Genomic DNA, 12,117 nt, shown 5'->3' on the forward strand with positions numbered 1-12,117 from the left:
TAAAATAAATTGAAGTAGTACCTCAGGGGAGTGGTTAATCAAAATGAAATAAAAATGGTTAGGAAAAAGTTTAACTGATTATTGAAATCATGACACTGAATTGTTTTTTCTCTAGAATTTAGCAATAAAATATTCCACAACCTATTACATAATCTTCAAGACTACTGCTACTAGTCTACAAATACATCACATCCTAGGTCACATCTTAGCTATAGCTTTTTTACACATGATACTCCTCTCATCCATCACAACCCTGTCCCATCAACCCTGTCCCATTTCTTGTTACACATCTTGCTAACACTCCCAAAGAAAAATAAACACACACACACAGAGTCCTACTGTGGCTCCATGCCTTCAAAAATATTCTCAATTTCCTTACATGTAGCAATCTTTCATTGGGGCTTTAACAAAATCTGAAGACTTATCAAACTTGCCCATAATAGCATTTTTAAAAGTAACCACATCTTGAACTTGAGAGCATGACCTTTGCATTTTAACCCCACTCAAACTACTTCTTGACTCCATCATTTCATTAAGTGAGAGCTTCTTTCTTGACCCTTGCCCTGTCTCTGGCCTCTGTTTTGGAGCACTTTGAGACCTCAACTTTGCCTTGAATGATTGTGTACTTGCCATATAACTTGGAGAATTAGTACATTGCCTGAAAAGCCCGTCCAAACAAACACTTTTCGACGGTGTAATTGGTGCATTTGACCCGACTGAATTAGCAAACCTAGGAGTGCTTTGGGCTGTGGAGAACCGGCATTCATCTCCGGTGAGCCCCCAGTCAGAATCACGACAATTACGGCAATCAGGTATCCATATCCGTGATGGAACCCGACATGGGAGTGGTGAGGAGAGTGTTTGGCTATGCGGGTCTTCAGTACAATCTGAAACCCACGTGTTGCTTCTTCTGGATCTTGATTTAGGCCTTCCTGTGTCTACCTCCACAATTTTTGGACTTTCATCAATTGCATTATCAAATGTTCCTGAAAGTCTCCTGCTGTGAATTGATGTTGCATGTTCACTCCTCGTTTCATCACATTTCTCCTTCAAATTAAGAAACAGTTCCACTAAATCGCTTGCAAAAGTATATACTATAATAACACAACAAATACACATGACCCCGAAATTGAGACTTACGATGGATTTTCGAGCTCGAAAAAGCGATTGAAATCTTTCACCGTCCTTCCTGATAAATGCACTACTTTTATGGGCACGTACAGTGGCTTGTGCTCTTATTAAAGCCTGCATACTGTAAAGTGTAGCTGTAGCTTGTTTTCTTACAAGAAAACCTCTGACAAGTGCTTGTAGCTTCACTAGTCCTCTCAATGCCCTGAGTGCTTTTCTCGACTGTAAACATTTCAATTACAATTTTTAACATAAAATGATAAATACTTAAAACAAAAAAAAAGGTAAGATAGTTTAAAAATTTGTATCGAAACTGTTGCATTATAGTTAATTACCAAGTATCCCCGGAAAAGACTTTGAATCTTGACGGCAGCCAACCTCTCGCGGCCACCGCCCAGCTTGTTACCTCGGCTAGTCAGCCGAACAACTTCCGCTGCCGCCTGTGCAGCAGCTACCGCTGCGTCTGCTGCTGCAGCCGTCGCAGCAGCCACTGCAATTGCATGTTTAGTCTGCTCAGTGTCGGAGTCATTGAAGAAGTTGGACCTTAACCATGAAACCTCCGCTGGAGTTATGTTAGGTGGTATTGTGGCTGGATTGTGAAGTAGCCCAGTTGAGCCTCTGCCGGAGTGACCAACATTTTGGCCATTCTTGTTTTTCCGGTCACCGGAATTTGTGTTTTCTGTTGGGTCTTTATCTTTCTTCATCCCAAACAAACCCTTCAGCCACCTTGTTGCCTTGCCCATCTTTGAAAGAAATATGACAATAATGGCACAGAAATGAAAGTGTGTGTGTGTGTGTGTTTTGGGGGGTTGGAGGGAGATGTAGTGTTTAAATTACAAATGGATTTTACGTTACAAATAAGAACTGCTACAAATCACAATATTATCCATAAAATGAATGTGAAGAGATATAGATAACTTCAAAAACATAATTGAAATGCATGCATATGTGAAAAAAGTCAAAAACAAACTCACAGAATTAATGACAGTAGGAGTTACAGTTTCAAGCTGAATGGACAGTTACAAATCCAAATAATGATGATGAAAACAAGTTGAAAAACAGAAGAAAACTTGAAGATTTGAAATGAAATAATTTGAAAATTAGAGAAAATAGATATCTATGGGAATGATGCAACCAAAAGAGTGAGAGAGAAGAGGCTCCTTATAAACCTTAGTAGTAGAGTTTTTGCAGTCAATATTCTTGTTACAGCTGACAAGTACTATGCAAAAGTTGCTATATTATCAAAAGGACTGCAAAGTTTCTGTTGTTCAAAAGTTAATGAAAAAATAATAATTTTTTAGTAAAGTTAATTTATTTATGGAAGGAGAATGAAGAAGATATTAGAAAATCACAAGATTACATTATTGTAGTTTTCAAACTGAATCTGTACTATCATGACCTCGTGAGCATGGCATTGCTACATGACAAGAAGGTGCGGCCGAGGTATTCAGAAAACATGTGGTGTTATCTGGTAAATGGTTACATAGATATATAGAGTGAGAGAGATCAAGAATATTTGCAGAAATAGCATCAAGGTGAGTATTACTTGTGGTAATTACAACAAACTCACACTTTTCTTATGTTTCGATAATTCTTGAATACTACACGTTACGGAAAGTTAACTAGAAATACCGCTACACTAAGAGCTGTTAGGATAGGTTTAAGTTTTTTTTAAATTTATCGAAATTCAGTAATATTAAATACCTTAAAATTCAACAAAAGGCTCGCTTCAGCTGATTTTAGGAATCACGAACTCGTATAAATTTCACATAAATTTGATCGTGTCAAATATTTTAATCGTCAAAATCTGGGACGACAAAATATATGAACTTAATTAGTTAAATTTATTTTACTACTTAAACTACTTAAACAAATTCACATATTCACCTTATATTTGACAAATTTTGAATATCCGCCATTTCTTAAAAACACCAAGTTATACCGCAATACCAAGAGGAACTGTTGGGTTAGGGTTCAATATCTTTTTAAATTTATCGAAATTCAATAATATTAATTTACTTAAAATTTTAATCAAAAGGTTGGCTACATATGATTTTCAGAATCACCAACTCGTATAAGAAATTCACAAAAATTTGAGCGTGTCGGATATTTTTACCCCGGTGCTAACAAATTTAGAGCAAGTCCAATAATATTTTAAATTGTTGTCCTAAACTATAATTTAAGATATTTTGATTAAATTAGATACTTCAACAATGCTCTAATGATGCTTTAAAATACTATGACATCCATCAAATGTCTCATTTTTAAGGCTCTATTAGGGATGCCTTATTTTAATTTTTTTAAATAAAAAATTTGTTTCCCTCTTTTTTTACACATATCTTCTCTCTCATCTTTTCCATTCCCTCCAAATATAATTCAAATATACTATTATTTTAATGGTAAGACACAACTATAAGACATTGTCGTTGGAGTGCATACATTAAAATATTGTCCTAAATTATTAAAACATTATATTTTATAATATTTTAAGGTATCTTTAGTACACTCTTGGACTTGGCTAAAAAAGAGCCTCTCATCAGACAATCGTCATGTCATGACTGTAGAGATGAAAAACTTGCCGAAAGCAGGTGTGAGTAGCAATGTAGCATACATGAATGCAAAAGTTAGTAAAGAATCAAGCTAAAGTATGAAAAAAGCTAGGAAAAAACAAAGCGGCTGTAGAAAGAAAGTGAAATAATTAATAATTAATTAATATTATTGATGAGGACCAATCAGAAACTGAGAATAGTGTATAGTGTATATGTACGAATCAACCTTTCTCTTCTCTCAACAAAATTGAAAACGAAATCACACTTGTAGTTCTACTTTCTTTCTGGACCGATGTGTCATTAACATTCTGTCACCTCGTAAATGCTACTCCTTCCGTTTGGGCACGAATTTTAAAAAAAATGATAAAATAATGGAGGAAAGTTAAAAAAGTAAGTAAAGTAGTGAGACCGATTAAGATTATACTCCCTTTGTTTTTTATTATATGACGTTTGACTTTTGTGCACACACTTCTAAGTGCTTTGACCGTATAGTTAGAACAATATTTTTTAATTTTTTCTTTTTGTGAATAAAAATATATAACTAAAACTATAATTTAGAAAAAAAAAATTTAAAAAATATTATTTTATCTATGCGGTCAAATGACTTAGAATTGTGTGCAAAAAAGTCAAACGACATATAAAAGAAAACAGAGGGAGTATGTATAAAGTGGGTATGGTGGAGAGAATTAATGGATTTAGTTACTTTTTATATTATAAAATTTTTACTATTTTTGAAAAATTTTGAAATGTAAATAACTGGAAGGCACATCCCAAAAAGTAAAGTGTAAACAGATGGGAGGGACGAGTAACATTCTTTATTACTTTTGTTTTATACCATTTTCATATTTAATTTATTTGTATGTTTTTGCTACTATTCTTTATAATTTGCAGTTATACACATTAGAACAGAAACAAATTTGTTGTCCGCTGTGTTTGGTTTGGATTATTTGAAATGCAAAAGATTATTTTTTTAGTTTTTCAGAATTACCTCACATCTGGTATTATTGTAATTATAAAAAATTATAAACATTTTTAAAAATTTCATTCTTATTTTATACTTAGAAAATACTTACACCGAGTGCGGTGAGATATTTAGAGTTTATTTTTGCGTTTCATGGTTCGATTTTCGCTCAACCCCAAAATTCTGAGAACATATATTCAAATTCTAAGATATATAAACCTAATTAGTCAAAAAAAACACTTACACTAGTAAATTGCCGCCTTTCCCGAAATAATCTCATTAAAATTATTCTCGATGATGAAAATAATGATCATTTTAATGTTTTTTGAGTAATAGGAAATAGTTTAGGTTTTGAATAATCTTATTAACGAGGCCCAATCATATTGTAAAGCTGTACTTTTAACAGGCTGAAATGCTAGTCATTTCATTGGACACTTTACCTAGGCCCAAATTTCTTTATATTATGGATTGGATATGCATAAACAATTAAGACTACTAACTATGCACATATCAAGTTGGGCCTGGGGAGCAATCCATCCATCTGAAGGGCAGATCCAAATTTAATGTTTCCCATGTTAAAAATATGTTTCTTAAAAACTTGCAGTAATAAATTGTTTTCGCAAACAGAGTCTTCTGCAAAAGAATTAGGACTCATATGTTCCGTGTTTAAAAGTTGTTTTTTTTTAAAGTACCTAAAATGTACTCCCTCCGTCCCACTGGATTGTTTACGTTACTTTTCGACACACTTTTCAATGCTCGTTTAAAGTATAGTTTCATAATATATTTTTTTTTGAATAAAAGTTTTATGTTTAAACTTTTATTAAAAAAAAAATTGAAAAACATTATAAAACTATACTTTATAGAAATCTCGAAATGCGTGCTGAATAGTAACGTAAATATCTAAGGGGGACGGAGCGAGTATCTTTTTAAACTTGGACCGGTAAAGAACCTGGTGTGGGGCCGTCTAGGATTTAAAAGGTACGTTTTTAGTAATTCAGGAACAACTTTGAAGTAATGGGACATATGGATATATTGATGCAAATCTTGAGTTTCAGAAGTTCATTAAGCCTATAATAAATGTTCATTTCATTTTTGGTGGAATATGGAGAAAAATTGATAATAGTATGAATTTTTTTATAATCAATTTTTAGAAATGAAGGAAAGAATAAATTTTTAGGTGGAACCATCATACAAATAATAAAGTTTATAGAAAGTAAACCTTAGATACAAATTTATTGCTCTTAAATTAAGAAATTGAGATATACACTATACTACTTTAAAAATGGATCGGATCCCTCACCAAGTACCTGATAAATTGAATATGTCTGCTTGGGTTTAATATAGAGCGGATGTCAATTGGCTCAATGTCCAGTGCTTCATGACTTGCTACATACAAATATGTCTTTTAGGCATAATTGAAAATATCTAAATACTGCAAGTTTATCTTCTTCATCCAAGGTCCGGTTTCAGATGATCCGGTGGACGCTTGAATTTAAGTAGAAGGTCATTACGGTGAGATGTTGTGCTAGCCCTCTCCAAAACTAGTCGAGGTGAGTGTAAACTGGACCAAACACAGCATGTTCCTAATGCAAAATAAGTTAGTCTGAGACACATTCGATTATTAAGAATTTATCCATTACGTCTAATAGCGATAGTGGCGAGGCAATGATTAATTAAATCAAAAACTGATCTGTTGAGAGATTCAAACAGAGGCAAGCAGACAAATTGTGCCCATACAGCCATACTGTTTGTGTTTGGCATCAACACCAGCAGTAACAGTAGGCCAGGTTTGTGAAACAACAGACTCAAGTTGTTTAAATTTACTAGATAATTAGATAATAATATAAAGAATGAAAACAAACAGGGTGTGTTTGCATGCATGTTAATAGTTTAACGTATCATAAATAAGAAGTTGAATTTGAAACTATACAGTGGGTCATCCGATGTCCACACTAAAAGGGAAAGGAAGATGATAGAAGAGTAGCCTAACATGGTAGTGAAATGAAAATGCCACACATAATCATGTGTGTAGGAAATTATATGTCCTCTTTAAGGAACATGACAAACTTGTCTCGAGGAAAAATACAGTAAACATGCACACAGACAGCAAGTGTGCTTGATGATTGATGATAGCCACAGCAAGTCGATAGAGAGAATTATTAAACTTCTGAGAATGGCCGTTACCACTTATGATGAGAAGCAAGGGAAGACATAGGAAATGGTGCTGTTGGAGTTTTCTAGTGTTGGCTTGTTGGTTGTAAGGCGGACAAAAGCTAATTATATGGCTTTGGGGCTTCATTTTCATCCTGATTTTCTTTAGCTACCTAGCTAAATAGATAGGAACTAGGTATCAAGTGTCATTATATCACACACTTACATGAGCATGAGATAATGAGAGTGATATTAAAAGACCTGAGGCTTCTGCATCTGAGGAACATAGAAAGTCACAATGTCTTTGCTCTAAGATAAGATAAGATTCTTATAATGTGGTGGACAATGTTTTTGAATTGTGAATGGTAAGATAAGATAATATCCATGTAATAAGAACTCTCAAAATTACCTTGCATATTGAACTTGGTTTTTAATTAACAAATAATATCGCTTCTTAAGAATTTAAAATACTAGGGAAGAATCAAAACATTTCACTTGTGAATCATAACCATCTAAGGATGATGATTGACACTTGTTTTATAGATGATTGAGTGCTAAGAAATGTTTAGAAAATAAAATTTAGAATGTATCATTTTTAAATATATAAAAATTTTGTATGTACTTAACTTATTGGTTATTGTGGAAATAAACATATTTACTAACATCTAATATATCATCTCAAGTTTGAAAAAATCATATATCTATGTGCATATTAAATTAATTAATTAACTTCACCTTTTATTAATATATGATACATGATTTTGCTATTTTCTTAAACATATTATAAAATGAAAAAATTGAATAATTTTTATAGATTAATATACTAAAAAAATAGTAACCGAGGATAAAACTACATATAATCAACTATTTTGTCACAGAGATCACAGGTCCAAGTTTTTATTTTACTCAAAGTTAAAATTTGTGGCTAGCAGCAAATTTTGACAAGAACGTAAGCATCTGCAACATTTCCTTGCTTATCACATAGAAATAACTGATATCTAATAATTGTGATTGATGAGTGATATGACCCCAAATATATACAAAAACTCCTACATCAACTACAGTTACAATATCCAGCTACTTCCCTGGTGCCAACATTGTATCTTGCAATTTTTCTTCTGTATTTTTCGTTAATGTCTTTATCCTTATGTTCGATATATATATTTATAAACATTTTCATTCGGTAAGAAATTTGTATTTTTCGTAAAGTGCTCCTCCCAAAGACTGGTTATTGTATAGGACTGGTAGATGTGCTGATTACTATTTCAATCTAATGGCTAGCCATAGTTTTAATATGCATATCATGAGGAGAGAAACCAAACAACATGTTGTATTTCCATCCCCAGATCACTTGGTCACCCATGTTCTCTAGTATTAGACTTGTGACTGTCTGTAATTTGTTGAATCCTCACATTAGTATATACATGGGGATAAGAATTTCCTAAAGGTAAAATATATATCCGGATTTGTGTCCGTCGATCATGGTAAGGCTAGAATTTCTTTCGTTATTTGTCTAATCTATAATGCCTCTCGGAGTCTCCAGTAACCGTACACATTTGTAGCAAGAACAAGTTTTCGACTTTCTTGATGAGAGAACATCCGTTATATTATCAACTAAAGAGAGATGATTATAAAAATATGCAAAGAGTGTTTGTATGATCAATGTATGTGTTAAATGAGAAGGTGAAAAAGAAACAAAATTTCTCATTTCTAGCCAAAAAGTTATTTATTTCACATGATAAACTTTGATTGAAAAAATATAGCAAAAAACCATTTCAAAAATTACAATCCCGGAACCTACTCTGATCTAGCTACTACTAGTTCATTGTTTTCGTTCATGTCACCGTTATGCATATCACTGTCTCTTTCCCTTCTCCACTAGGCACCTTTGTCTCTTTGCTTTCGGAACATGTTAGAGCTTGTGCTTTCTTTGCTTGGTCCTCCCAGTCCGTAGATCCGACAACACACAACATAAACCCAGCACAGCAAAATTGGGCCGCAAGCATCCCTAGCCACAGCCCCGAGAAACCTAAATCATACCAAAATCCGAGTCCAATGGCAACGGGCATACCAACGAGATAAAATGCCCCGAGATTGACATTGGCCGCGGTAGATGGCCGGGCAGTGCCCCGGACCACTCCACAACCAATGGTCTGCGGACAGTTTCCGAGTTCACATAATCCAAGAATAGGCAAAACAGTAGATGTCAAGTGTAAAATATTAGAATCACTAGTAAACATATGAGCCCATACATCTTTTACTAGTATAGCAAAAGACATGGCACAAAAGCCCATCAACCCTGCCAAAAAAATCGAAACCACAGCCGAAACCCGAGCCTTATCGGGTCGGTTCGCCCCGAGTTCGTTACCGACCCGAGTCGAAACCGCAAAACTCAAAGAAGAAGGAAACACATAAATCAACGAGGTTGTCTGAATCAAAACACCCATAGAAGCCACGGTGGCTTTGGGGTCCACAAGGAGCCCACACAAAACAATCATAATCTCATACCACCACCACTCGAGACAAACGGACACACAGCTAGGCGCGGCTAGTCGGATCAGTGGCATCCACCCGGTTAAACATTCTCGGGTCGGAGCAGCCCAAGTTGGCACATGAATACCCGAGGCCCACACGTAACAAACTACTGTCACGAGAACAACCAAGTTGGATGCAGCTGATGCAGCCGCTACGCCAGCCACGCCGAGCCGGAGATGCGACACCAACAAAATATTTATGGGCAAATGTAAGATCGTTCCGACAAATGATGCAAACGTTAGAGGATACGTGATGCCTTGCGCCCGAAGGTAAATACGGATAGGATGGATAAACGAATTTGTTACTAAATCCGGTATCGCAAAAACAAGATATGTCCTCCCTAATGCTGTAATATTCGGTTCTTGATGTAAAAATAGCAGAACATGCGAAATATTCAGCCACAAATATATGATAGGTATAGAAAAAACCATCAGAAACAAAATCGTTCGTTGTAATGTTAGTGACAAAAGTTTCGGACGCTGAGCTCCAAAAGCCTGAGTACACAGTGGCTCCATGCCAAGTGCTAAACCGGACAGAACCGAATAGCCTGTAATATTCGCGAAAGCCATCGCTAAAGAGCCTGCAGCTAGCTCAGTGTCACCGAGATGACCGAGAAAAATCATTGAAATTATCGAACGCGCGTAAAGGATCAGAGCGGTGAGAGCTATAGGCGATGCAAGCTTGATCAGAGACTTGGTCTCGGAGAGGACATGTGATGTTTCTTCTTTCGGTGCTGTTTCATTTGATTTTGTTGAAAGAGGTAACGATAAGAGATTGAAATAGTAATTATCACTGAAAGTGATTGCGCGAGTTTTGTTCGGATTACACATAGTGAAGAAAATTTAAGATATTTTTGGGAGATTAAAGGAGTGGTGAGAACTGAGAGATACTCTAATGAAGAGCACTCTAAAGTTGTGTATATCAAAAAATGCAAGTAGATGTAGATAGATAGATTGACTCCTTAAGCGTAACAGACGAGGATAGGTATAAATAGGAGAGGTGGAGATGGAGGAGGTGGGTTGTATATATTTTAATTATAGTTCATTCATATATCTTTTGTCTACTTTATAAAATGCAAAAGAACTCATTATTCCGTTCCTAATAATCGATTGCGGTAATCATTTATTTGTTAAAAAGTTTTATTAATAGATTTTGCGGTAATCATTCATTCGTTAAAAAGTTTTATTAATAGATTTCGCGCCCAAAATTGATGTAAATGTAGGACCGCATTATAAACTTTAATTATTCGCTGAGTTTTTTTTGAGTGACACATAATTTGCCTGAAATAGAAATATAAACTTTAATTATTAGCACAATTTCTGACGGACAAATAATTTACCAAAAATAGCATGTTACTTAACCAGTGCCCACTCACACGGTTAATGACATATGTAGAAAGTGGATACTTATAATTTCAAGTTTAAACTAAATAAATTTGTAAAACATAGAAAATACAAAAATAAGTACTCAAATTTACCAAATGATTCCTAAAAAATGTCAAGATTTGCTTCTGCGCGGAATGGGCCATTTTTGAATATATTCCTACTTTCTCTTTTGCATGCTAGAGTAATGTTTCTTTAGAGAAAGTAGGAGTACATACATATAATAATTTATGACTTTGTGTGGTTCAAATAAGGAGACGTTAAAATTTGTAAAGGTAGATTTCAATTTCCGACAATTAAAAGAGTTTAAGTTACTTCTTTGACTCCGACACACAACTCTTTGGTCTAGTTATTGAAAACACATAGTATGCATATATTTAATAAAATATGCATATTTAATAAAATACCCGAAACATTTGGCAAAATGTATAACATGTAAGTTACAACTTACAATATTCAATAAATGTAAATTGAATGTGGCACAAAGGCGAAAATATGTTTGACTAAGAAACACAATTTGCAATCCTGCCTAACTGACATAACAATTGGGATCCTCCGTTTAATTATGAGTCAAATACTTTTTCAAAATCAGGTTTTATTTTTGCATTTTACACAAGTTCAAAGGTGTTTTAGTTAAGTCCTTAAAATAATTATTTTTTAACTTTTTCTTGTGGAATATAACATTTATGACAATTTTTTATGAATTATATCAATAATATTATATATAATAGACATATAAAGTAAAATCTCTTTAAAGTAATACGGTTATGATTGAGAAAAAATATTATTTTAGTGAGTTTATTATTTTATTGAGAGTAAAGTGTTGGGACTGAAAAATAATATTATATATCGAGATTATGATTTTATCAATTATTACTTAATTATCGAGATTTAACTTGCAGTACTTAAGTTACGTCAACAAGAATTCTTCTAGTTGAAATCTTAGAAGAATTTTAATAAACTACAATATGAAATTACTTTCATGTAATGAATTACCATAAAATTATTAAAAATGATAAATATGATCAATGTTCTTATGGATAAATACCCACCTTCATATGAGAAGATCAGTCCATTTAAAGGATGAAGTAATTTTAGCAAGTTCATAGATATTTATACTTATATTAATATTATTAATCAAAGTTTTCATGTTTGGCTAAATAAAGATAGCAACGATGTTTGCAAAAACAAATTTGTCAGAAGTACGTGTACTCGATTGTACTTGTTTTCAATCAAGTTGATAAGGTACTATTATTTTTTTAATATATAAAAATTATCATCTTCTAAGAAAAAAAATGTACTCCTGTACACATGTGTGTATATTTCCAAATCTTGAAAATCAAATACATTGGAAATCCGAAAGGACACTCAACAATCAACATCATACGTTTGATATCACTAAAATTAGGCA

The 12,117-nt window shown here is 33.6% G+C and overlaps 2 protein-coding genes across 3 annotated transcripts; both read right to left on the bottom strand.

Moving 5' to 3' along the window:
• Positions 1 to 79: 79 nt before the first annotated feature.
• On the bottom strand, positions 80 to 2,579 carry LOC141678196 (protein IQ-domain 26-like). Of its 2 annotated transcripts, none has more exons than XM_074484457.1 (3): positions 1,464 to 2,579; positions 1,141 to 1,350; positions 80 to 1,044 (listed from the first exon to the last, which is right to left on the bottom strand). In XM_074484457.1, exons 1-3 carry the CDS (start codon positions 1,869 to 1,871, stop codon positions 376 to 378), a joined length of 1,287 nt encoding a protein of 428 aa, XP_074340558.1. In that variant the 5' UTR covers positions 1,872 to 2,579; the 3' UTR covers positions 80 to 375. The 2 variants fall into 2 exon arrangements, with proteins under 2 accessions (XP_074340558.1, XP_074340556.1); XM_074484455.1 differs by having other exon boundaries at positions 81 to 1,047; positions 1,464 to 2,578.
• A 5,924-nt stretch (positions 2,580 to 8,503) lies between these two features.
• On the bottom strand, positions 8,504 to 10,310 carry LOC141676846 (protein DETOXIFICATION 51-like). Its single transcript, XM_074482564.1, has one exon. The coding sequence runs from the start codon at positions 10,152 to 10,154 to the stop codon at positions 8,625 to 8,627; it is 1,530 nt and encodes a 509-aa protein (XP_074338665.1). The 5' UTR covers positions 10,155 to 10,310; the 3' UTR covers positions 8,504 to 8,624.
• Between the last annotated feature and the right edge of the window lie 1,807 nt (positions 10,311 to 12,117).

The sequence above is a fragment of the Apium graveolens genome, chromosome 8, assembly GCF_009905375.1.
Source record: "Apium graveolens cultivar Ventura chromosome 8, ASM990537v1, whole genome shotgun sequence".
In the NCBI taxonomy this organism is placed as follows: Eukaryota; Viridiplantae; Streptophyta; class Magnoliopsida; order Apiales; family Apiaceae; genus Apium; species Apium graveolens.

Bases quoted from the DNA above. Each gene is read 5' to 3' on its own strand.
- LOC141678196 (XM_074484455.1), bottom strand. From the start codon at position 1,871: ATGGGCAAGGCAACAAGGTGGCTGAAGGGTTTGTTTGGGATGAAGAAA. The intron at 1,351-1,463 runs GTAATTAACTAT...AAATGTTTACAG, and splicing joins GTCTTTTCCGGGGATACTTG to TCGAGAAAAGCACTCAGGGC. The intron at 1,048-1,140 runs GTAAGTCTCAAT...CTTAATTTGAAG, and splicing joins TTCGAGCTCGAAAATCCATC to GAGAAATGTGATGAAACGAG.
- LOC141676846 (XM_074482564.1), bottom strand. From the start codon at position 10,154: ATGTGTAATCCGAACAAAACTCGCGCAATCACTTTCAGTGATAATTAC.